The following is a 26,697-nucleotide window of genomic DNA, read 5'->3' as shown; positions in this document are numbered from 1 at the left end:
ATAGTTTTTCCGTTACAATCTTTTTAAACGAACTCTTGCAAAGGATATTATAAATTCAGTCAGAAGCTTGCAACGCTGCGAAGGAGCCATAGAACCTTATGGACTATCCGTTCAATGGGTGGTGCATGGCTGTCTGTGGGAAGGGGCCAATAACAGTAATTTCTATAGGCCCCATGCTACCTTAATCCGGCCCTGAGATTGGCGGATCTATGGCGCATGTTATAGTGTTATTAAGACATTAAAAAAAAATCGGCCGAGGGCCTAGACAACTTCCGCATAATAAATCAGTTGAATGATTTAATACCCATTACCTAAGAATTTTTATTAAAACGGTTTAAAGATCTAAAAAAGTAAGAACTAATAACAATTTAATAATTATTAATCTACGCATTTTATATGTGCTTACTTATTCAAGTATTTAAAAAAACATATAATTTTTTATAAAAGAACTAAATTTATAATAAAAAATAATTCGTATAGTCAGTTTATTAGGAATGAACAAATATGAATAATTAAACAATGTGATATTCAAAACAAAATCAAAGTTGCACACGGAAACAACGAGACATGTTAGAAAGCACTCATACACTCATTATCGTAGTCATACTTTTTACACGCGTTATATTTTAATTTTTTTGAATATTTGAATGTTCTATGCATTTAACTGCTAAACGTTGCTCCGCATTCCTTAACTTTTTATAAATATGATACAAATAAAGTCAAATTGGAAAAGTGTTGGCTCCATTTGTTTTATTTCGGTGCATTCCACGATTTATTCAGCTAGAAAATTTGTCCGAGGTTATGCCCAGTACTTTGAAATATTTAGTGGCCAAAGTGGAGCAATGCAGCGGTGTCCTAAAAGGGTTCGCCCATTGGCTTGATGGTCAGCTCGTGCACCTGGACGTGCGGGGGCGTGTCGAGAACATACATTATAGCATTGGCCACATCCTCTGCCTGCAGCATGGGCAACCGTTTGTAGGCCAAAGGTACGAGCTCTGTGTCCACCAATCCCGGACTGATGCTCTGTAAAGTAGTGTAGAGTAGTCAGATTAGTAGGCTATCTAGTTACTTCGGCGCATAAGCAAGGTTTTTATTACCCTAGCCATAACTCTACCTAAAAGGTATGGCCATAAAATACCTTAAGAGGGAAACATTAGGTGCAGTCATAAATCGTCAATTAAGGGCGTAAAAAGCATACATGCCGTTCTTTTAAAAACCAAACAGACTTCGCCAAAAATATTTATTCACATACATACACATACTATTCGAAAACTAAGTATACGCGTGTATCACGATTTCGCCAAGAAAACATAACATTTTGTATAATTTTTAAAAGCTTGCCAAATACCGAAAATGTCAAACTCTCACTCTCTTTGGATACTTATGGAGTTCATGCTTTTGCGACTTTCTGAATAAGCAAAAAATAAATTTAATTTCTATTATTAAAGGGAGGACTTATTAATTATTATATATTTTCTCTAATATGTCATAACGCCCGGTGTCATTACGGCCGCGGGCGCTATGAAAAAGGGTACATTGAGTATATTGTAAGCAACAGGTCGGCAAACTTCATAGGGTCGGAAACGTCCTTCCACCTGGTATATATTTTTGCACCAAAACAATATACCCTTCTACTCTTCCAAGACAACAAAAAAATTTTGGATTTCTCTTTTGTGATCTAGGGGTCCATTATCCTTCCTAGTGTATGTCAAACGATCAATAACACTGTGCAACAATATGAATGCTTTTTAAATTTACCTAGATGGAGGCTATCCGGCCTGTTCCAGTTCTCACTCGGAAGTGAATTTGATTTCATGCTGGCGGATTTAAGTCCGCCTGTCAAATGCTTGGCGGAAAGTTTCCGTGTGAATTTTTAGGAAGTTAACAGAGTAACAAAGAGGGATATTTTAATCCATGCATTTCTTTCGGAAGTGAGTCCTGGAACAGGTCAGAGAAATTCGATTCCGTGTGAATATTTTGGAAGTGAAAACTAGAACAGGGCCGTATATGGGCCTTTCTTTAACAAACCGAACAGATTTGGCCAAAAAAAAAAATTTCACATTTTTGATTTGCCTGAAACTTTTTTTACACGTACTATTCGGAAAATAAGTAAACACGTGTATCAGGATTTAACCGAAAAAAAATTATTTTCCTAGTTAGAATTTTTTTAAGTGTGCCAAAAATTGTCAAATTTGAAAAAGTACCCTCTCATTGAAAATCTGTATCTCCGGTTATATGAATCCAATTGACTTCATGTCTTTTGCATAAATTCCTCTAAAACCTCTCCTTTCAAAATAAAATTTCTTAAAAAAATTGTTTTTTTAATTTCTTAAAAATAAAAACAAATTAAGATTTAAAAAAATTTTTTAACTATTGCCCCCACAAAAAAAAAATTTTTTTTTTTTATTTTAATACTTGCGCCATATTGTTAGTTACAATCGGTTTTTGTAAAAAGTTGGAGCCACTTTTAGTTTTTAAAATATCGAATTTGTTTTAGCAAGGCCTCGGCTTTTTTCTATGAAAAAACGTCGCAGCAAGTAGATCTACTCTCTCACTCTTATCGAATCCTAATGGAATTTATGTTTTCTCATTGTTTACTAGTCCTTTAACAATTGTTAATGATTAAAAGTTAAGTTTTAAGTTTTTTGACAATTTCTGAATGACAAAAAGTAAAAAGTCATTTTTTAATCAATTAAAAACTTACAACTATTTATTTAACCGTCTATTTAATAAACAATAATTTTAAATTTATTTTATTTATTATTTTTTTATATTATGTAATTTATTAAACATTTTTAAATATGTTTTTTTAAGTTTTTAAAAAAATTTAGATTTTAAAAAAATTTAATAAAAATAAAAAATTATAAAATTTTATTAATTTTTTTTTTTAATTTAAAAATAAATATTTAAAAATGTTTAATAAATTACATAATATAAAAAAATAATAAATAAAATAAATTTAAAATTATTGTTTATTAAATAGACGGTTAAATAAATAGTTGTAAGTTTTTAATTGATTAAAAAACAAGAAAGGAAGCTAGCTTCGGCCAGCCGAAGCTTAAATACCCTTGCAGATCATTCCTATTAATTAACAAATCGCCAAAATGTTTAATTAATTTCATTAATCTCATTAATTTTCCGATCGTTCCTATGGCAGCTATATGATATAGTCGTCCGATTTTAATCAAATTAAAATTGAAATTCGGAAATATTTAAAAAGAGTCATGTCCTAGAGTAGAAGATAATACAATAAAAACCAAGGAAGCTAGAATTTATTTCCTATTACTTTTCTATTAATTTTCCGATCGTTCCTATGGCAGCTATATGATATATTAGTCCGATATTTTAAATATTTTATTCGAAATTCACAAATATTTAAAAAATAACATCCCCAAAAGTAGAAGGTAATATTTCAAAAAACACCGAAGCTAGAATTTTTTAAACGTTTTCTTTTCCGATCCTTCCTATGGGAGCTATAAGATATAGTTGTCCGATCCGGTCGGTTCTGACATATATACTACCTGCAATAGAATAAAGACTTTTGGGAAAGTTTCATTCCGATAGCTCAAAAACTGAGAGACTAGTTTGCGTAGAAACAGACAGACGGACAGACGGACAGACGGTCAGACGGACAGACGGACAGACGGACATGGCTAGATCGACTCGACTAGTGATGCTGATCAAGAATATATATACTTTATGGGGTCGGAAACGTCTCCTTCACTGCGTTGCAAACTTCTGACTGAAATCATAATACCCTCTGCAAGGGTATAATGACTTTTTACTTTTTGTCATTCAGAAATTGTCAAAAAACTTAAAACTTAACTTTTAATCATTAACAATTGTTAAAGGACTAGTAAACAATGAGAAAACATAAATTCCAGTAGGATCCGATAAGAGTGAGAGAGTAGATCTACTTGCTGCGACGTTTTTTCATAGAAAAAAGCCGAGGCCTTGCTAAAACAAATTCGATATTTTAAAAACTAAAAGTGGCTCCAACATTTTACAAAAACCGATTGTAACTAACAATATGGCGCAAGTATTAAAATAAAAAAAAAAATTTTTTTTTGTGGGGGCAATAGTTAAAAAATTTTTTTAAATCTTAATTTGTTTTTATTTTTAAGAAATTAAAAAAACAATTTTTTTAAGAAATTTTATTTTGAAAGGAGAGGTTTTAGAGGAATTTATGCAAAAGACATGAAGTCAATTGGATTCATATAACCGGAGATACAGATTTTCAATGAGAGGGTACTTTTTCAAATTTGACAATTTTTGGCACACTTAAAAAAATTCTAACTAGGAAAATAATTTTTTTTCGGTTAAATCCTGATACACGTGTTTACTTATTTTCCGAATAGTACGTGTAAAAAAAGTTTCAGGCAAATCAAAAATGTGAGCCAATAAAAGGTGTTCGGTTTGTAAAAGAACCGCCCATATTTTTGATTTCGTTACGAATTCCCAAGTTAAACTGCGTTTTCCAAAAAGTTCCCCGACGCAAAGATTCTTAAAGCACCTCAAAGTTGGGAAAATGCTGAAATTGGCAAACTTTCCGGAGGTCTCAGAGGCAAACTGAATCATGTTTTGTTTTGATGTTAAAGTTTTCTAAAAGCTACACTCTTTATCTTTCAAACCCCATACTTAGAATAATTTTGGGATTTTTTTAATCATAATCAAAAAACAGAAAAGTGTACAGCTGCGGTCAAAATAGTAGTAGTGTTGCCACCCTGTGTTTTCAAAAGTTTGTTGTCATTTAAATAACATCGACTAGTTTTTATAGCCGATACTATCGGCTAATATATCGGTGGCAAATCGATATCTGGAACACTATTAAAAAAAGGCGATTTGCAATGATCACTGTAAGCTTTCGGATTTCCATCCTGATTTACATTTCCCTTATTAATTAAAAAAAACCCCGTCACCTTGGAAGCTTGATTTTTCCTTTTATATTTTAAACAAATTTTTTCGATCTTCCAAAGTCCAAACATTTTTAAAGTTTAAAAAAACTTGTTTAACTCCGCTCATGTGAAATTTTATTTTTTACTTTAAATATTGTTTTTAACTGTTCAAAATCGAAAATTTTTTTAAGTAAATTGTATTTATATTAACTTTAGCCTAACTTCTCAGTTTTTGTCCGATTGACTTAAATTTTTTTTGTATAATCCTGAGATTCTAATCTACACGAATTTTTGGAGAAATTAAAAAAAGGCCAAAAACGTTTTTTACACTTAAAAAAAATTGACACCATAAAAAAAATTTTAAGTGCCCATTTCTTAATCAGGGAGTTGTATCTTACCGGAAAATTCAGGTTGTCTTCGATGAGGAAGAGGTCGATTTTATTTTGTAAACTGGTGTTATCAAATGTGCCAAGTAACAGCGCTCTATTAACATTTTTGGAATTTATGCAAAAAAATTGATCATTCCGACCAGTGTGGGATGGGCCTCTATGGGAAGAGTCTATCATTCTAGTTTTCACCCCTATCGATAGCAACCTCTAGAACTAAGAAAATAAATACGTTCACTTAACATACATAGAGGATTGTATATGTTTATTCCCATTCTGTAGGATGCCTTGACTTATTTAAAATTTTACAACATTTAGGAGTAGATAATGAAATAAAAAAATCGGTTTTATTAGTATAATAAATCCAATAAAAAATATCCTCATGAAATTGCTTTAAACCGAAATTAAAGCATGAACAATAGATACAATGAATAGTTAAAATTAGTTCCATTCAAGATTTAATCCTCAGAATTGTTTTTCCATCAGAAAAATCTCTACAATTTTGGGATTTTCAACTTTGGCGTCGAATTTCAAAGACATGGGCAATGGTTCACAATGGGGACTAATTTTTAGGAATGCCGTGATGTAGTGAGAGTAGATTTCAGCGAAAATATTTAAGGTAAGTCAAATTTTATCGGCCACATAATTCGCACTGTCGGCAAACATCGGATTTTTGTATTCTTAGCTATAACGCAGAACCTGTAGGTGATGGGACATAAGTTTGAATGGGACTTTTACTCACGAGCACCCAATTATCATGGAAAACTAGAAATGGTTCGTGCAAATTTTTGGCTGTGTACCTGTGTAATCGAACGAAATAGAAAGCATGTACCAACCGTGACTTTAACCTGCGTCTTGAACTCCCGCATCTCCTGGCGGAAGAGCTCGGTGAGGGCGGTGACCGCGTGCTTGGTGGCCGGGTACATGTTGAGTTCCTGCTGGCTTCCAGGCAGTGGGTTGAATATGTAGTGGCCTACAATGCTGTTGATGAGCACCACATGACCGTCGGAATGGCGCTCCTTCATCGATTCGAAGGCCCGCTGGGTGCAGTGGACCACGCCCATTACGTTCGTCTGCAGCACTTGCTGCACAGTGTCCAGCGGCATGGTTAGCAGCTGTCCGCCGGACAGCTTTCCGGCGTTATTAATCAGAATGTCCACACCGCCCAGTTCTCGCTGGACTGCGTCGAAGGCTTCGTTCACGGATTCCACGTTCGTAACATCGCACTGTCGGATGTGGAGCTGCGATCGTCGATCCTCCGACACTTCCTGGTGCAGTTGCTCCAAACGCTCCAGGCGACGGGCGAGGGCCACCACCACCACACCGGCGGAGATCAGTTTTCGAGCGATTTCCGCACCTATTCCTGAACTGGCGCCGGTCACCACGGCCACGCGATTCTGCCAACGGTTCATGACGACGACTCGAAGCCTAATGAAATCTGTCAGGTCTCTGAGTCAATCGAAAGCTTGGGATGATGGATACCCATTCTCTATTTCCACACACACAAATATGCACTTAAAGCAGTAAATAAATTAGAACACATTAAATATAATATTTGAGTCAAATATTATATTCAAATATTATTTAAAATTATTCAATAAATTACGTACATTTAATAATTCAAGTTAAAACCACCAAGTTTACGAGCTTCCGTGATTATTAGTGGTTCTAACAGCCAACATAAGACAGCACAAAACAGATTTATTTTAATTTATTAAAGATGATAATATAAAAAAAATAATAAATAATAAAGATAATATAAAAAACTAAAACTAACATAAGAGGTTATAGTGCTAACCTTCGACTACACAAATCAGCTTTAAAAACAAAAGTAAAAAGAACAGAAATTAAAGGAAGACTAAAAAAATTATTTTCGACTTGAAAAAAAGGGTTTTAATCGGAACATAAATTAAAAAGTTATTGATAGTTTAAGCAATTTGTATTACGTTAGTTTCACGGGGGCACGGATCCAAAGGAGGGGAAAAGAGGATAGGTATCTATCCCGAAACTAAATGGGACAAATTATACTTTTCTCAGTAATCAATTCTGACAAAAGAGGCAGAGAATCCAAATTTAGTTGGATAGTTCGGTAAACGGGCAGAAACGGCAGCACTGTCCATAACTCAAAATAAAATGTGTGTGTTGTAATTTTTCTACGTGCATTGACGTCTGCAATTACGATTTCACGTTGCATAACCTTCCCAACCGCAGATCAAAGCTATCCGAATACAGATCACTACAACCGCAATTCAATCACTGACGTTCGCCCCAGTTAAACATTTTCCAGTATGAGATCTGCACAGAGAGAATTCATTATACCCTTGCAGAGGGTATAGAGCATAGATATACAGCTGTGAAAAAAATAATAGCACCACTAACCCAAAAAAATTTTAACTAGTCACCCTACTCACATTTTTTAACTTTTCAAAACGGGTTTTAAATAGTAAGACTAAACATAATTTGAATATGAACAAAAATGTTAGCTTTATAAAAGGTTTCTGGACTTATTTAAGAAAATCTATGCAAAACTGGAAAAACGTACGAAAAAAATAATAGCACCACTTCGTCGCAGGTTCGTAACTTTAAACAAATATGTGGAAAACGGGGATTTTTATATAAGAAGTGTTTTTTATTATCTTGATTAGTATTCGCCCTATTTAAAAAAATTGATACGGATATCGAAAATATTGTCTACATATAATTTTTTCAATATGTTATAACATATAAGCCAACATATTATAATTTTTACGATTTGCATTAGCTTATTTGTTTATGTTTGGTTTGTAAAACTTGGAAATATGTCGGAAAGGAAAGTTCGTGGAAAAACCTTTTCATTGTTGGAGGAGCATATCCCCATTGATCTTGTGGATAGTATGAAGCACATTTTGGAAAATAAGAAGAGTGATGCCGATACCTGGAAGGAGAAAGCAGATGCCTGGGAACGTCTTGCTGAGAAATTCGCTGCCCAATCTGGAATAGAGCGGACGTGGAAAACATTGAGGGACAAATATGACCACCTAAATAAGAAAACCCGAAGTGAATTTGCTGCCGAGAAGCTCGAAAGATACCGCACTGGTGGAGGAGTCGCGTCTTCCACTTCTGTTTCCGCAATCTCCGAAAAGATAGGAGCCATAATCCAAACGGCAAGTACGCTGGATAGTTTTAATAACGTTTATAATAACTTTCTAATCTGCAGCATATCTACGTTCGATCGACGATAAGGATAAAGAACCTCCTAGTTTGAACGCCGTTAATAGTAATTGCAGCTTATCCGATACCATTGTACTACAGGTTGTAAAATTGAAGTACATTTTAAAATATTAGCTCTTATGTTTACATACTATAATAATTTAAGGAAGATCCCGCGCTGCAAGAACATGCCGCGTAAGGAAGTGGGATTTCAAGGATGGAATCCAACGAATCTAGGACAAGAAGGACAAGAAGTCGCAGAAACTGTGTTTTCCTCGAAAGAGAGGAGCAGAAGAAGACAGACTTTCCCTTCTTAAGCTTCAGCAAGAATATTATCGAAATGAAAATGATCGAGCTGCAGAGAAACATTCATGCGACATGGAGGGCCACAAACTGCATATGGAAAAGCAGATGGCTGAACTTTTAACTTTTTAATTAGGCATTTTTTAAGGGAATTTTAAATTAAAAAAATTCTGTACGCCCAAAATACACGCGGTTCCTGATTTAAAAAAATTATCCTCATATTGCTTCATTAATTCTTAACAAAGTGGTAAAATACAATTTTTGAAATCGCTTGACCTACAAGTCAAGACAACGATTTTAGTTTAGCAACTTTGCATCAAGCAACAACAGCGCAACGTGTAAGAAAGGGAAAGCCATATTTGCGCTCTTCGGTGCTCGTATTGCTGTTCTCTTCTTACACTAAGTAAGTTTGGAGTATACTCTTGGAAATAATATTTTTTTAAAAATTCTGAAAAATTCAAAATCGGACGACTATATAGCTCCATAGGAACGATCGGAATATTAATAAGAAAACAAGAAAAGAAGTTAGCTTCGGCAGGCCGAAGTTTGTATACCCTTGCAGTTTGAATACATGCTTACCTTCTTTGAGAGCTTCCAACGCTTTATTTCGATGGGTCCTGTTCAGGTATATCAGATGTATATTGGCCATTTTTTAGATTTGGTTTTTAAAATGTCAGAAATCAAAATGAATACACCCAAAAACAAGAAAGGAAGCTAGCTTCGGCCAGCCGAAGCTTATATACCCTTGCAGATAAAGTAAATACCTATAGTTTAATGCTCACTCTGTGCAGTTCCAGGAATTCCAGATTCAGCGTGCCTATTATTTAAATTTTGTTTTTAAGTTGTCAAAAATCAAAACGCCTACTTCCTACAAAGTTACAATGAATTTTCTTATATTTGTTTGAATATTCCCATGGGAGCCTTAAGATATAGTGGTCCGATCCGGCTCGCTCCGACATATGTAGGTACTACCTGCAAAAGAAAAAAGACTTTTGGGAAAGTTTCATGGCGATAGATTTAAAACTGAGAGACTAGTTCGCATAGAAACGGACAGACGGACATGTCTAGATGGACTCGGCTATTGGTGATGATCAAGAATATATATACTTTATGTGGTCGAAAACGTCTCCTTCACTGGCGTTGCAAACATCTATCTGACCCTCTGCAAGGGTATAATAATAGGAAATAAATTATAGCTTCTTTGCTTCTAATTTGTTTCGGTGTAAAACTAAAGGAAGCAAGCTAGGCATAATCACAAATAAATTTGCAATGATTGGTGGGATATTTATTTTAATATTAGTCCGCCCACCACGGGGGCAATTGTAAGCGAAGATTCTGGTTCAGGGTTAATTTCGATTTTTCTCCCCTAAGCTGTTTGCTTCTTCCTCTTTTCTCCTTTCTGTGCCCTTGAATAACTGAATCGAAGTCGTATGATGAGGATACCGTAATGAAATATTGACGGGTCGTATTCGCACACTTGTCGCAGCTGCAAGCCGGGCCAACAAAAGCAAAACAGAAAGCACAAGAAAAACAACAAGCTCGACAGCTGCACAAAAGTTTTTTCTTGGAAATATAAATAAAAATCAATTTGAGGCGCATTTTACAGCGCCGAAACTCAAACATAGCGGGCTTCAAAAACAGTTCGGAGGCGGGGAGCTGAAAATGTTCATAGGGGGTGTGCCTCTTACGCAAGCAAATGTCGGCAATAGTTTACAAATGCCGTAGGGGAAAGTCTGGTGGGGACTTCGTCTTAGTACCGTGTGTTATGCACCTTAAAAATATTTGGAATCAAAATAATGATTTTATTATTGACTTTATACATTTTATAAGTGTGAACTTTAATGACTTTCCCCTAATGCAAGCAGTAAGAACAAATTTTAGTTTCATTTAAAAACAATAAATGTAATGTTAGGTAACATTTTCTTATGTATAAATAGCTATAATAAAATAAAAGATAATTCTACTGAACGTTTTTTGTTGAAATTGTTGTGTAAAACATCAGCTTCAGCTCTATATGATAAGTCCTATATGATTTTGAGCTGTGAAACGATTTTTGGGGCTGTGATTTTTTGCGATTCCCGTCCCATGGGCACACGTGCTATTTGCTCACGTGTTTATGGAAATTGAGCAACGTATTTCAAGTATTTGGAGGAGCGTCAGCCCAAAGCGTCGTTTATTTGCTGACTCGGGACGAGCGAGGAAAAGGCAAGAAAAATGCGCATGAAAATTTCACTGATTACGTATTTGCCAAGGAGGAGGCAACAAACAAGACGAAGTGGGTGTCTCAAACTTTTCGGCAAACAAGAATCTATTAGTCGCATTAGACTCGGCAGGATGCGCCCCTCAGCCGAAGTCTGCAGGCTGGAATACGGGGTTTCCCCCATCAGGGTATGCAGCTTCTGAGGTGTCCGTACCAGTGGTCAGAGTTCGATGCTGAGCACGTGCATATACACTAGTCGGCATAATTATTTTGACAGATTTGAATGTTAACTGTAGTCAAATTGTGAACTTTTAATATTAACTTTTGGCACCTATAGAAAGAGCACTTCAATTCCGTTTAAATTACACAAAAATGTTCTTAACCCATTAAGACCCCTTTGAAAAGTGAGCAAATTTTGTGAAAGTCAAATTTTAAACTTTTTTCCTGGGGCTTAAAACAAAAATGTTTTGATGCAAAGTTTTTCCCCAATCAAAATTAATAATAACTGCAAAAAGTTCATTTGAATTCGGCGATCTCATAGATCTGGCAGCTTTTTTCCAGTGCCAGCGGTTCCAATGCCATCCCTAGATGGCGCTATTGTATATTGTATTGCGCCATCTACCTCCAGATATTGGCATTACTGGCCATGAAAGGCGGAAATGTAGGCGCTAGACAGGTTTTAACGTTTGGGCGTGGCAAACTTTTACTTGGCCAATCGATATGTATTGACAAAACGATACATATCAGTTACTTTCATTCATTTTCATAATAGCTTCAAACTCAGGAACTCCTAGAATCTGCATGCAAAATGATAATCTTCTAGCTTTAATAGTTTCCGAGATCTCAGACAGACAGACAGACATGGACACGACTACAATATACCCTTTTACTCTACGAGTAACGGGTATAACAAAAGTACAACATTTTGAACTAATTTACTACCACATTTTTGAAATATCTTACAGATTTGCTGAATGGATGAAGTAGAATGTCTCCAGTGTGCATACCACCACGGAAGTCTCTCCAGCTACTTTGATTCGCATTGCATTCGTTTTGCCGCTTCAACAGAGGCGACTGGAACAGCTGCTCCCGATCCTAGGGTGTCCTACTGCTCCTTGCGCTTGTTGTGGCGTCTTTTGCTGCTGCTGCGCCTGCTGCCGCTGGCCATAATTCAAATTTGCAGTTTTCTATGCTAATTCGTTTTGTATCGTCGGTAAGATGACAGTGCCCTCGGATCGGCCGCAGAAAGTGTGCCGGAAATTTATGCAGCCCTGGCATATGTGGTGTCCCCTTGAAAAAAGGGGTGTGCGAAATTCAAATTCGAAATATGGAATACGGAATGTGGAATGTGGAATGCGGAATGCAGAGTTCCGAATCCGAAGGACCATCAGGCGACAAGTGAAATGTGCAGGAAAACACGCGACATTTGCATTTTGCCTGACCCTCGAAGGCGGCGCCAGCTGTTTTCATTATGCCAATTTGTCTTGGCCTTCCCATGCCTCGAAGTCGCCCCGCATAATTATGTAAGCAGCTGTCCGGGCCTCCCATTCCCCTCTTTTGCTTTCGGCCATTTAAGCTGGCTTATGCTTCTGTTTTATGGTCGGAAAGGAAGGCTCCCAGGTGGGTATGTGCGGCAAGACTTCCACTGGAACGGCATCCACTTGGCGTGCGGGCTGGTATGACCACCCATAAACTGTCCAATATAGCCACGAACCCTGAGACTGCAACAATGTCCAGTAATCGCCCCGTCTCGCGCGATCTCTTAATGATTGATTCAATTTTAATGCGTATCGAAATTTATTATTATTTGGCTGGCACAGTAATTAGTTGTAGTCAGTAGTTGCCAACTGGTGAGCCGGATATCCTTTTTCAGTTTCAGTTTATGATGGCTCTTCCGCAGCCTCGAATTGGCCGGGATCCAGGACTTCACCGAATGCGAATTCAAATATGGCTACGATGGTGCCGGAAGTACTCTTTTACTCTTGCTTAAAGAATTAAATCTAGATACACTGATAAAAAAATGGAACAGTAAATTTAAATATCCTCCTATTGAATCAAAAATCTCAGATTTGGTATTTAAATTTAATACAAAAAACATTGTATTAAATACGAAACATATTAAAATGCCTAGTTTAATATTAAAATATTTAAATCCATGAAGGATTTATTTATTTGAAAAAGTTTTATATTTATTGTTAATATTTTCAGAATTAAAAAAAAAATGGGTGTGTCAAGTGAAACTTGTTGTGTTCTCTCGTTTATCATTTCATTATTTCTTTTTTTCTGTCTAGGGTTAGTTTGAAGATTATAGGTTAAATAATTCAAGGACGAAGCATGGATTTGGTTTATTTCATATTTATTTACAAGTATACAATATTACATAAATAACAATATTACAATTAAAAGCAAGAGAGAACGCTATAGTCGGGTGGGTGTCCCGACTATCTAATACCCGTCACTCAGCTAAAGGGAGTGCGAGGGAGATATATATGGGACGCTCCATATCAACCCGGCCACCCCCCTTTTTTTTAATTTTCTATGTGGACAGTACCACATTGATTGCAAAGCCCCTTGCTTCCATTATTTTACCTCATACCCATTTTTTTAATGTTACCACTCGTTCGCCGTATAATCACGTTAAAAAGAAAACACAAAATCATTTTTATCCTGCGAACGGAAGAAACAATTGGCATGGTTCAAAATCAAAAAAACCTGTCTTTCCATAGCCGATTACGAGAAAAAAAATAGATTTTATTGGACCGTAGATGACCAAGCGATAGCGTTTTTAAAGTCTAAAAGTAGAATTTCGTCCAAAGGGCCAGTCTGCAAAAATACCATTATATTTTGCTCAGAAAGCCCCATATTTAACGGATTTTATGCCACTGATTTCAAAGTGGGATCTCTCTTGAGGAATTAGCTATGAATTCTTTTGTACGTTTTTGTAGTAGTTAACTGTCAGAAAAAGCTAATAAGTAATATAAAATAATCGTATATGCTTTGGAAAAAATTAACAAATCAATGAAAAGAATTCATAGCTAATTCCTCAAGAGAGGTCCCACTTTGAAGCCAGTGGCATAAAATCCGTTAAAGCTCGGGCCTTTTGAGAAAAATATAATGGTATTTTTGCAGACTGGCCCTTTAGACGAAATCCTACTTTTAGACTTTAAAAACGCTATCGTTTGGTCATCTACGGTCTAATAAAATCCATTATTTTTCTCGTAATCGGCCATCGAAAGACAGATTTTTCTGCTTTTGAACTATGCTGATTGTGCCTTTCGTTCGCAGGTTAAAAATGATTTTGTGTTTTCTTTTCAGCGCGAATATACGGCGAAAGACTGGTACCATTGAAAAAATGAGTATGAGGTAAAATATGGGAAGCAAGGGGCTTTGCAATCAATGTGGTACAGTTCACTTACAAAAAAAATCAAAAAAGGGGGTGGCCGGGTTGATATGGAACGTCCCATATAAACAATATTGATTGCGTATAACTTTTTAATGAATGGTCCGATTTGAAAAATGTCTTCTACATTTAAAACAAAAATGTTTTGATGCAAAGTTTTTCCCCTATCAAAATTAATAATAATGAAAAAAAAAATTGCAAAGTATTTTTTCTTGTATTTTTTCTTGTATTTTTTATGATATATACAATTTTGTTGATTGTTATTGTTGATAACTTTCGGAAATCTTTAAAGGTGTGGGCGCCACACCTTATATAATTGCAATTTTGTTGTGTATATTTATACCTATCGAAATGTAGAAGACATTTTCAAATCGGTCCATTCATTAAAAAGTTATGCGCAATCAAAAAAAATTGTATATATCCATCTCCCTCGCACTTCTTTTAGCTGAGTGAAGGGTTTTGGATAGTCGGGGCACCAACCCGACTATAGCGTTCTCTCTTGTTTTAACTTCATTCATAAATGTTGTATATTGTTCCTATATTTGGACCGGATTTTTAATTCAGTATGGGATTTCTATAGAAACATATATGTTCAGTTATCTGCTGGCGTTAAGAAAGGGGAATCGAGTAATTCTTTGTTTATTAATTTAATTATTTTTAACTTCAGAATGAAGCTATTTTACAGCGGATTACATTTTTTTAAAACCTTTCATTTTTTGGTAAAAAAGGACAACCGAATTCTGTGCAGCTGGGGCAGGGGATTTTGTTTGAGCTTCCTTGGCAGATGCCACTCAATTGTTTCAATATTATTCAATAACATACCGACGGGTGTCGTCGCCCTTTCCCAATGGCCAGATGTCAGAAACTCATATTCGTAAACAAGTTGATTTTTCTCGGCAGCTTGTGTCATTTATTCAGCTCAATTATTGATTCATATTGCGGCCGGGAGGAGACATGTGTATGCCGGATATAGAAGATATAACAAAGGACCCAAGACGTGCAGGACAAATGCTCAAGTCACTATTTAACACAGAGCAAAAAAAAATCATTAAAGAAGTTCTTTATTTGCAATCTTTGCATTATTTACTTGGGCCTATTAACATGACATTTTTATTTTATATGCTAATATTAATAGTATCTAATATTTATAATATTAAACTTCAAGATGCAATATAACATTGCGTACTCCATGACACAAAAACATTATACATTTTTTGGTTTTCAGTGCATCGAAGTATGTGGCTGTTTCAGCCATCAATTTGCTGTCGACGAATTTTTCCCACGTGTCCGAGAGCTGAATCAATCGAATCAGAAGTATACTTATTAGAATGAAACAGGTGCTAGAAAGAAGTAGTTGGAGCATATGCTCCGTTTCGACGGCTGAGGAACAGTGGATTTATTTAACTACATGTACTAAAGCACAGCGACTTACGTACTGGAGCACTCAAGAACCAGTCACGTCAGACCCACGTCTTTCCCCATTGGAGGTTAACAAAAAGGAGCAAACTGCCAGCACACAACACAGCGCAAAAGTTGAGCATAATATTTTATGAGGACTTCATGGCCAAGTCTTCGTCCTGCACATGTGTGCACTGATTGCAGCAGTCCTAGATTTGGGATTTGGGATCCCTCATCCTAAATCCAAGCTAATGATAAATGACCCCAACATGCAGCCAAAAACTGCAGTCAGTCGGGGGCTGGTGTATCAAATTATGAAGAAATAATAATAAAATGTAGCAAAAAGACATCCTACAACTGTTGATGATAAATGAAGCAAGCGTACATTGGGTTGCCGAGCTTTGAAACTTTTCCTCTTGGATTTAAAATACCTCCGTAACTACAAAGAAGCCAAGCAAACCGAATGAAACTTTGGATTGAAAGCAGTGAAACCTTTTGCTAAGTTACGAAACAAAGATTAAGAAGTGTTTCAAAGCTATCGATGCTTATAAAAGGGAGTTCAGTTTTTTTTTGGTTTTGTTAAATGATTTTAACATTGGGAAAAATTATTTGCTAGGATGTATTGTGTTTTATTGTGTCGGCTAGAAATGAAATCCTTGTCTTATCTGTTCGACTGGGTTGAAGTTTGGCTACAGGGACAGGGACAATTTGACAGCCTGATAGGCCCCTGTCTAAGGTGTGTTTCAAAATTATACGACACCAACACACTTATTTTTTGAAAATTTGTAGCGTTGTTGTTGTTTATAGAAAGCGAAACATTTAAATGCAGATCGAAAGAAGAATGTATGATGTGTACGAAAAAAAATACCACGCGTCCTTGATCCTCTTTTTAAGGACTTACCGCTAATTTTTCGAAATATAGTCTTTTTTGGCTATGTGCGATCGTTTCATAATTATACGACACCATCGATTTTTTCCGGTTCCAATGATCAATCTTAACCGAAATTTTTTTTCTGGTTAAATATAAACTAAAAGGTTCCATTTTGAGAGTAATCCAGCCCAAAGGTCCTTTCAATCTTCAACCCATACATAAATATTGAATATGTCTCTCTACACCTTAAAAAAGTACTTTTTCGAAGTCATATCCCACAATTCGTCTTAACTTTTGTCTGGTCAATATTCTTAGCACCTTTTAATCAAATAAGAATCCTGTTTAGTTCATTACGTGCACGAAACAGACCTCCAAAATAATTTTTTAAAGAACTGCCCGATTGGAACAAAACTAGTTTTATTCCAAAAATATTTGATTTTGGGCGATACTTTCTGTCAAAATGCAAAAATTTGTTCTTCAAAACCTTAATAAACTTTCCACATTTCACGATTGGAACATTTGAAATGCGAACCACAGTCTGCGCCCCCTTAATGAAATCTCATGCAGAAAACACTCAAATTCATATGAAAAAATTTGGAACAAACTTTAAAGTGGCGCGGACTGGGGTTCGCATTTCAAATGTTTCAATCGTGAAATGTGGAAAGTTTATTAAGGTTTTGAAGAACAAATTTTTGCATTTTGACAGAAAGTATCGCCCAAAATCAAATATTTTTGGAATAAAACTAGTTTTGTTCCAATCGGGCAGTTCTTTAAAAAATTATTTTGGAGGTCTGTTTCGTGCACGTAATGAACTAAACAGGATTCTTATTTGATTAAAAGGTGCTAAGAATATTGACCAGACAAAAGTTAAGACGAATTGTGGGATATGACTTCGAAAAAGTACTTTTTTAAGGTGTAGAGAGACATATTCAATATTTATGTATGGGTTGAAGATTGAAATGACCTTTGGGCTGGATTACTCTCAAAATGGAACCTTTTAGTTTATATTTAACCAGAAAAAAAATTTCGGTTAAGATTGATCATTGGAACCGGAAAAAATCGATGGTGTCGTATAATTATGAAACGATCGCTCATAGCCAAAAAAGGACTATATTTCGAAAAATTAGCGGTAAGTCCTTAAAAAGAGGATCAAGGACGCGTGGTATTTTTTTTCGTATACATCATACATTCTTCTTTCGATCTGCATTTAAATGTTTCGCTTTCTATAAACAACAACAACGCTACAAATTTTCAAAAAATAAGTGTGTTGGTGTAGTATAATTTTGAAACACACCTTATAAGCTGTTGTCCTTGCAGTCAACTCAGTGAGAACGCATTCAAAGGGTATGTTTATGTCGGAGAACCCCAAGGTCGCAACCAATTTGTTCGTGCAAAAGTATATTGAAAATGGGAAAAGTATGTAACAGGGAGAAGGAAGCGTTTCCCTTAATTTTAGAAAATCGCCCGTGATTTTAAAATGCCATTGAATTAAGAAAAATCTTGTTTATAGAAAAATTTTCTTAAGTATATGGAAATTTGCCTTTAATTTTTTTAAAAAATGAATAAGAAGAGTCGTTGAATTTTTTCTTTGGATAATGGCGATATTTTACGGACTTTTTTCTTGAGCTAATGGTGAAATCGCCTTTAATTCTAGAAAATAAATACCTATTTTTCAGGAAAGTTGTGTAATTTTTTAGTATTCTAGTATGGTGGCCTATCTGTTAGAGGCGTCCGGACACTAAACATTTGTACAAAACGCGCCGCGGAGACCGCGGTTCGACTTCACGCAGGAACGAGTTTAAATTGTTTATTTTAATAGTTACACAGAGAAAATTATCAAAAGTTGTAGGTGCAAGATAAGGGGTGAAACATTTTAAAAAGTAAAACGTTTCATACAAATTTTTTTTTAATTTGCATTTTTAAAACGTTTTCATTTTTATTTTTAAAACGTTTTTATACACCCAAAAAAAAACCAAAAGTTTACATTTAATGAGCGTTGTATTAAAAGTATACTAATGGTAGTATGAAAGTGTAAGTATTAAATTAACACTAATTAGTTTAAACTGTAAACTTTGTAGTGTAAGTGCTACACCAAAGAGTATAAGGCGTAAACCTTTAGTGTAATTTGTAAACTAATTTTATTCGACTACTTAGTTTATTATTTACACTTGTAGTTTCAAAAAAAACTTTATGTAGTATAAAGAAAATGTAGTTGCAACGTACTACAAAATAGTTTCATGCCTACACTTTATAGTTTTTATAGTGTGAGTTTGGTCCTGCATTCCTGTGAAATTCATCCTGAGTCAAGATGTAAGTAAAATATTTATTTTAAAATTAAAAGGTGCAATTTTTCATTTTCTTGTGAAAAAACCATTTCAGATATTCAGAAAATGGACCACTTAACAAAGTTCCTTGATGAAAACAACTTGGACCCATGTTGTCTTATAATCTTATAGGTAAGTTATTCATAATATAAATCGTAACTTTTATAATTAAGAATTTATAAAATATTTTTTAGACTCGAAAAACTACAAAACGAATACCTACATACTATTTTTCCTAATCGTGAAGAAACTACATTGCGTTCCGAGTTTAAAAATTAAAAACTAAAACAGTATATATGTAACGTATATGTGTATGTGTAAAAATAAAATAATATTTTAAAGCAATTTTATTGGGATTTTAGTTTCAAATGTATACTAACAATCTTGATAAATAGTTTAATAAGTATACTACAGCACACGAACTTAGTATAATATGTACACAAAATAGTATAAAACTGAGATTACATAGCGTAGCGTTTACACTAAATAGTATACAAAATAAACCACCAGCCTAATTTTCAGTACACTGAGTGAGTATAAAGTGTATACTCGTTAGTTTAATCTTGGCAACTTCCAAAAGTTTAATTTTAACACTTTTGAAGTCATTAGGTTAATACTCAGAGTATCGAGAAATTTTTGACACTCAATAGTTTACTTTTAATGTACAAATAGTTTAGTTTCTATGATCATTTTTTTTTGGGTGTATGAAAACGGCACGGCCCCATAAAGTATATATATTCTTGATCAGGGTCACTAGCCGAGTCGATTTAGCCATGTCCGTCTGTATGAACGCTGAGATCTCAGAAACTACAAAAACTAGAAGATTGAGTTAGATAGTCGGGACACCAACCCAATTGCAGCGTTCGCACACCCTTTAGCTGAGTGACGGGTATTAGATAGTCGGGACACCAACCCGACTATAGCGTTCTCTCTTATTATATTTATAATTTGTAATTTGTATACTCATTTCAGTTATTATTACAGTTCCAATTTAAAACCACCCATGTGCTTAATTAAAGGAAATTTAAATAAGGTGACAAACAAGAACGAAAAACAAGAAAGGAAGCTAGCTTCGGCCAGCCGAAGCTTATATACCCTTGCAGATCATTCCTATTAATTAACAAATCGCAAAAATGTTCAATTTTCTAATATTTCTCATTAATTTTCCGATCGTTCCTATGGCAGCTATATGATATAGTCGTCCGATTTTGATCAAATTAAAATTGAAATTCGGAAATATTTAAAAAGAGTTATATCCTAGAGTAGAAGATAATACAATAAAAACCAAAGAAGCTAGAATTTATTTCCTATTACTTTTCCATTAATTTTCCGATCGTTCCTATGGCAGCTATATGATATAGTAGTCCGATTTTTTAAATAATAAATTCGAAATTCAGAAATATTTAAAAAATAACATCCCCAAAAGTAGAAGGTAATATTTCAAAAAACACCGAAGCTAGAATTCTTTAAAGTTTTTTTCTTCCGATCCTTCCTATGGGAGCTATAAGATATAGTTGTCCGATCCGGTCGGCTCCGACATATATACTACCTGCAATAGAAAGAAGACTTTTGCGAAAGTTTCGTCCCGATAGCTCAAAAACTGAGAGACTAGTTTGCGTAGAAACAGACAGACGGACAGACGGACAGACGGACAGACGGTCAGACGGACAGACGGACATGGCTAGATCGACTCGTCTTGTGATGCTGATCAAGAATATATATACTTTATGGGGTCGGAAACGTCTCCTTCACTGCGTTGCAAACTTCTGACTGAAATCATAATACCCTCTGCAAGGGTATAAAAACAACATAAAGGCCGTGGCGTCACAGAAACAACCGGGTATAATTCCGAAGCCCGAAAATAGATTTTTGTATTTTCTGAATTTGAGACATTTTTTTTTTGTTATTTAAAAAACTGTATGTGTAAATATCACATTATTAAAAGCAAAAACAGTATATACATAAATCGAATATCGATAGGTTTTTGGCATTTCTGGATTATGCGGCCTTACTATTCCTTTTATACTATTCTTCCTCTTTCTACTTGGTTCCTTGTTCAATAAACACGTGTGCCTCCTATCAGCTAAAATATCTGCAACAAAGTGTTTCTTTATTTGTTCTTACTGGATATATACAAAAACAATATACCCTTTTACTCTACGAGTAACGGGTATAACGAGAAGTCAAGACAAACCAAGGAGATACTAACGAGTAATATCTGTGTTCCACTACTAAAAGGTTCTGCGGATCAAGCTGTTTTCTACAGATTTTCTACACCGTATTTATATTTTTTCGAAAACCTTTATTTCTAAATTCTAAGAAATATTTTTTTACTTTCTAGAAAAAAATTTCTAAATTGCAGTCTATTTTTTTTTTATTTTTAGAAAAAACGTCTTTGATTTTAAAAACCTACTTTCTTTAATATAGACAAAATCCCCAGTAAATCAAATTCACAGGCGATTTTCTAAAACTGCGGTCGGCAGCGCCCTATTAAGTGAGCATAGGGGTTTGTTCTGCCGGCGCGCTGCCCGCACATGTATAACGTCCCTGTAGTTCGCCGGGACTGGTCCCGAACTACACACAAAAAAAAGCACGTCGCCGTAAAATCGATAAGTCCAGGTAATTTTCTGGTTATTCCTACTCATATCGTTTTTACCTGAAATATTCATAAATTTACATTAAATAATATCATTTTGCCGAATTCTCTCTCTCGGAGATTCTCTAACTTCGAAAAAGAGCGCAAGAATCAATATGGCGAGCAAAATGACATGAGTGGAAGGGAGAAAGACTGATTCGAAATTCGAACTGACGTACTTCAAGCATGTTTTCTCGCTCGCACTAGTGTACGTTTTGGTCAGAAATAAGATTTTTTACATTTCGAACATATCACATTTACCTGGCCCCATATCAAGTTAAAAATGATCTTAAAAAAGGTCAAATTGACCTACGATTCATATCGAGTTTTTTTTGGGTGTAGCGAAATCGCCATACACCGGGGGCTTGGGACTAACTCCCGTTCATACCACCCGCAATGTAAATTTCTATCCACTTTTACCACGGCATGTCCTAGGCGGTGGTCATATGGCGAAGTTCTGCATTACCTTTCGCCACAAAAGGGACCGATAGGTGGTCCCATATTATACCCCTTTTCGCCACAAAAGGGGCCACCTATCGGACCATCTATCGGACCACCTATCGGTCCCTTTTGTGGCGAAAAGGGGTATGAAATGGGGTTGGTGTTTTCAATACCAAAAAAGCTGAATGCTATGAAACTTCCCAAGAAAAAATACTTTTTGTTAAATTAATTTATTGTATTATGAGTAGACAATTTTTCTATTTCTTTAATTTATATTTATTGAACAAACTCCTGCTGACACGTTTTTGTTGAGTTCCTCGTTGTTGTTATTATTCGATTTGGACTTATTCTTAAAAAATCGTTTTTTTTGCAATTGAATTGCCTTGGGAATCAATATTTCTGCATTCCCAGACTCTGAAACAATATCTAAAAAAAAATAAGATTTTAGTGTTTCAAAATAAAATGAGAACAGAAACTAACTTCGGCAAGCCAAAGTTTTAATACCCTTGCAGCTTTCAGGAATAAAATTGTGACTAGAAAAGCATAAATATAAAATAAGAATAACCAACAGTTAAATGTAGACTTATTTCACGCTTTTGAAACTTGAACCGACAGACAGACGGACATGGTTAAATTGATATACTTTATAGGTTTGAAAAGGTCTCCTTTACTGCGTTACAAACTTCTGGACTAAATTATAATTCCCTCTGCATGGGTTTATATATATATTTTTAGTTTTTTTTATACAAGCCTGTTCACATCAAATCATGTTTTAAAAGTGAAAAGCAGAAAAAGACTGAAAGAAATAGGATTAAAGACAGATGGCATTCTAAGAAAATAGATTGAAATTGAATCAAGAAACTAAGTATATTATAAAAAATACAGTTATAAAAATAACCTACCTTGGAGTGCACCATAAAAATGTGTAAATGAGTTTAAGGCTTTTTTTCCAGAAAGGCCTTTAACATTAAATCCCACAACGAACTCATCTGTGAGAATCCTCCGCAAGTTTTTTAAAACCCCTTCTGGCAGCAACAACGATCTCATGGCTTTTATCTAAATAGGAAGAAAATTTCACTATAATGTTTATCTCAAAGAAAAAAGACTTACGTAGGAGTCCTTTGCACAACTATTAATATTTTGGTTGACTATATTTAGGGCCTCCTCATCTTTAATTGGGAAACATTTCGCCACGTTTGTGTTTTCCACTCGTTGCCGCACCAGTTGCGAAACAATAATTTTTTGTTCCGCAAGGGAAAGAATTATTTCCTCAAGTTTTTCTAAAAGAAATTAAAATTTGATTATAAGAGCATTTAGCAAGGAAAAAATATACATATTTAAGAAAAGAAACATCACTGAAACAATTATTTAAAAATAATATAAATTAAATAAAAATTATTTTACATTTTTTAAAAACAAAAAAATGTCTAACGTTTATAGTGCAAAACAAAATTTAACGTCAAAAAGTTTAACATTTTACCATTTATTTCCGCGATTTGCTTCTTAACTTCGCAACAATTTGTGCACACTGACGGCTGTTGAAAAGGTTCGTCTGCAATGGAAAACGAATGTACTTTACGTAACAAATTCGGTCGTAATGAGATTATACATACCAAATGCCCAACTATCAGACACTTCTAATTCACTTGGCGGCTGCGCTTGCTCTATTTCCCTAAATCTTTTCTGACATTTCTCCTTTTCCTCTTTAATTAATCGACGAATGTGCCTGTTGCTGTTCATGGCTGAATATCACATATTATTAGGGATTTAACTTGCACAACATATATGGCGGTACTCACCTGTTGACGACACTTCAGAACACAACAAAATATAACACTTTAAATTTACAATAAGACAATTTACAATAAGACAATACAATGTTTACAAAATTTGGCGCAAGCGTTGGGTTAGTGATGGTAGCGGAGTTGGGTAGTGATGGCAATCCGTTACGATTAATATTGCGACTACCGATATCGTATAATCGATGGCAATAAAAACATTCGCTAATATTATTTTTGTTTAGTTCTATGTATATAAAATTAGGTACTTATATATTTATTTTATATATCTAAGCACCAATAAAATCCGCTTGTTATGGAAGGAAAGAAAACGTTTTGCTACTGAACCACCGCTATTGTTAAAAATATTGCTGCAGCTAAATTGCTCATTATTAAATATAAATAATATAAAAAGAAATAAAATTCTATCATTTATTATNTTATTTTATCTCATTATTAAGTTTTTATTTTATTATTTTAACTTTTTTTAAATTTGTTTTTTATATAAACAAAATAAAGTTGTATTCGTTATTAAAATCATTATAAACTTGTCAAAAATTTCATTTTACAATTTTTTTAACTCATATAGAAGTGTTCACATAGAAGTGTTCACTCTCCGATAACTCGTTTGCTCTTGTAAAAAATACACACGCCACCTATTGACCCTTAAGGGACCACTGGGTGGTCGATCCCCTTTCTACCCCGAAAGTGCCACCGGCCCCCCTGAGAACTACAGGGGTAGAACAGCGGTCTGTACACACACATCGATGAGCTGCCCAGTGCAAATTACTCACACAAATAAAATACAAAATGTCAACGTATGTGTGTGCCGACCGCTGTTCTAAAACCAAAGGCGATTTCAGTCGATTTTTTTTTTTGGGTGTACATAAAAATAATAATTTATTATGGATTGAGCAGATTTCTTTTATTTCAAATGCTTTGAATTCTGGTTCGTAACCAAATAAAATAAAACCTATTTTGTAAATTATGTTTCGCATCTTTGCATATACATGGTAAGTTAAATTTTCAGTACTTTAAATAAAATTAGGAATTTCATTGCTGTACAAGGAACTGTGGCATAGGCACTTCGATTTGCCTAAAACTACATCTTGAACTATAAAAGTTTGCACAAAATCGTCAAAGTTTATGCACATTTTCTTGGCCAAAGAGACAATAACATTTTTACTAGATGTTATATTTTTGGTGTAAGTTTTTAATCTCTTATGATTTGCTTCAAATGGAAATGTCCATAAGTACTTGACTGGCCCTGACTCTCGAACGATTTGAAAGTAATGCTTCAGAAAATGATGTTTCGGCTTAAGCGAATCATTAAACAAAACGGTGTATTCCCTGTTGTGAAACTGTATACATTCTTTTAAAGACTTTAAATCTGCTGTCGTGTACTCAGAATATGTAACAGTATCTATAACCTTTAATAAATTCATTACAAATTTCCATACCGTGTCATCGTATGGTACTAAGTCCCCCACCATTGAAGGGAAATATGTAATGAAGGTCATAAGTTCCCGTGCCTTTAAATTAAGTTTTTATACCCTTGCAGAGGGTATTATGATTTCAGTCAGAAGTTTGCAACGCAGTGAAATTATATATATTCTTGATCAGCATCACTAGACGAGTCGATCTAGCCATGTCCGTCTGTCCGTCTGTTTCTACGCAAACTAGTCTCTCAGTTTTTGAGCTATCGAAATGAAACTTTCCCAAAAGTCTTCTTTCTGTTGCAGGTAGTATATAAGTCGGAACGAGCCGGATCGGACAACTATATCTTATAGCTCTCATAGGAACAATCGGGAAAAAAATGTAAAAAAATTATATCTTTGGTGTTTTTGAACCTATAACATCATACTTTTGGAAATGCCATTTTTTATCTAATTCTGAATTTTGAATACAATTTTTTCAAAATCGGACGACTATATCATATAGCTGCCATAGGAACGTTTGGAAAATTAATGGGAATATGATAGGAAATAAATTATTGCTTCGTTGGTTTTTATTGTATTCTCTTCTACTCTAGGGTATAACTCTTTTCAAATATTTTCCAATTTCGATTTTAATTTTATCAAAATTGAACTACTATATCATATAGCTGCCATTGAAACGAACGCAAAATTAATGAGAAATAATAGGAAATTAACATTTTTGCGATTTGTAAATTAATAGAAATTATCTGCAAGGGTATATAAGCTTCGGCTGGCCGAAGCTAGCTTCCTTTCTTGTTTTCCTTCAGTCTTCAGTACTATTTTTCGCTACTTTTTTTCCTTTACGTCATCGGACAATGCCGTTCAGATGTTCTCAAGAAACTAAATCGTTCCGATGCCGAGTCTGCACAAGAATACATCCTCTACTCGTTTCCTACGGTTGAATGCGGAGCGTCGTATGCGGGCAGTGTTAATCAATAAATACTGTCCCATTTGCCTGGCACACCAGAGGGGGGCTTGTCGAAGCAAGTGCCGTTGCCAAGTGTGTGGCAGTGATCATCACACCCTGCTCCACCTTTATCGCAGGAAGGAGCGATCCAGCCAGGACTATTGCCGAGTCCGAGTGGGCGTCTGGTGGCGCAGAATACTGTTCTAGGATGGAAGCTATCCGGTACTTGTGCACAATAATGCATACGGTGCTCCTAGTCATTGAAGACTTCCTTTTGCAATTTGAAGTATATTGCAAGGCGAGCGGAATGTCTACGCCTGGTCTAGCTTATTTTTAGTATTTTTTTTCCTTACGATAAATTTAAGTTTTTTTATAAGTAAGATCTGGTCTCATCAAGGCCATGACTTGACTCTTTGTCAATACTTTGTAAAAACCACACACACAAAACTTGAACACACGAACAACAGAATAAAGACCTGGAAATATATTTGG

At 34.9% G+C, this 26,697-nt stretch overlaps 3 protein-coding genes across 3 annotated transcripts; 1 reads left to right on the top strand and 2 right to left on the bottom strand.

Annotated features, from left to right (window-relative positions):
• Positions 1–733: 733 nt before the first annotated feature.
• On the bottom strand, positions 734–6,708 carry LOC108054731 (farnesol dehydrogenase). Its single transcript, XM_017137794.3, has 2 exons — positions 6,118–6,708; positions 734–1,023 (listed from the first exon to the last, which is right to left on the bottom strand). The coding sequence occupies exons 1-2, from the start codon at positions 6,691–6,693 to the stop codon at positions 856–858; spliced, it is 744 nt and encodes a 247-aa protein (XP_016993283.2). The 5' UTR covers positions 6,694–6,708; the 3' UTR covers positions 734–855.
• Positions 6,709–8,079: 1,371 nt separating this feature from the next.
• LOC108054730 (myb/SANT-like DNA-binding domain-containing protein 3) lies at positions 8,080–8,502 on the top strand. The gene has a single exon (XM_017137793.2). The coding sequence runs from the start codon at positions 8,080–8,082 to the stop codon at positions 8,500–8,502; it is 423 nt and encodes a 140-aa protein (XP_016993282.2).
• Positions 8,503–22,253: 13,751 nt separating this feature from the next.
• LOC108054733 (uncharacterized) lies at positions 22,254–23,976 on the bottom strand. Its single transcript, XM_070218701.1, has 6 exons — positions 23,842–23,976; positions 23,656–23,784; positions 23,523–23,594; positions 23,153–23,322; positions 22,945–23,098; positions 22,254–22,468 (listed from the first exon to the last, which is right to left on the bottom strand). The coding sequence occupies exons 2-6, from the start codon at positions 23,780–23,782 to the stop codon at positions 22,308–22,310; spliced, it is 684 nt and encodes a 227-aa protein (XP_070074802.1). The 5' UTR covers positions 23,783–23,784; positions 23,842–23,976; the 3' UTR covers positions 22,254–22,307.
• Positions 23,977–26,697: the final 2,721 nt, after the last annotated feature.

This window comes from Drosophila takahashii, chromosome X (assembly GCF_030179915.1).
Source record: "Drosophila takahashii strain IR98-3 E-12201 chromosome X, DtakHiC1v2, whole genome shotgun sequence".
Classification (NCBI taxonomy): Eukaryota; Metazoa; Arthropoda; class Insecta; order Diptera; family Drosophilidae; genus Drosophila; species Drosophila takahashii.
Note: the sequence above shows the minus strand (reverse complement) of the source record. Positions and strands in the feature narration are given on the sequence as shown.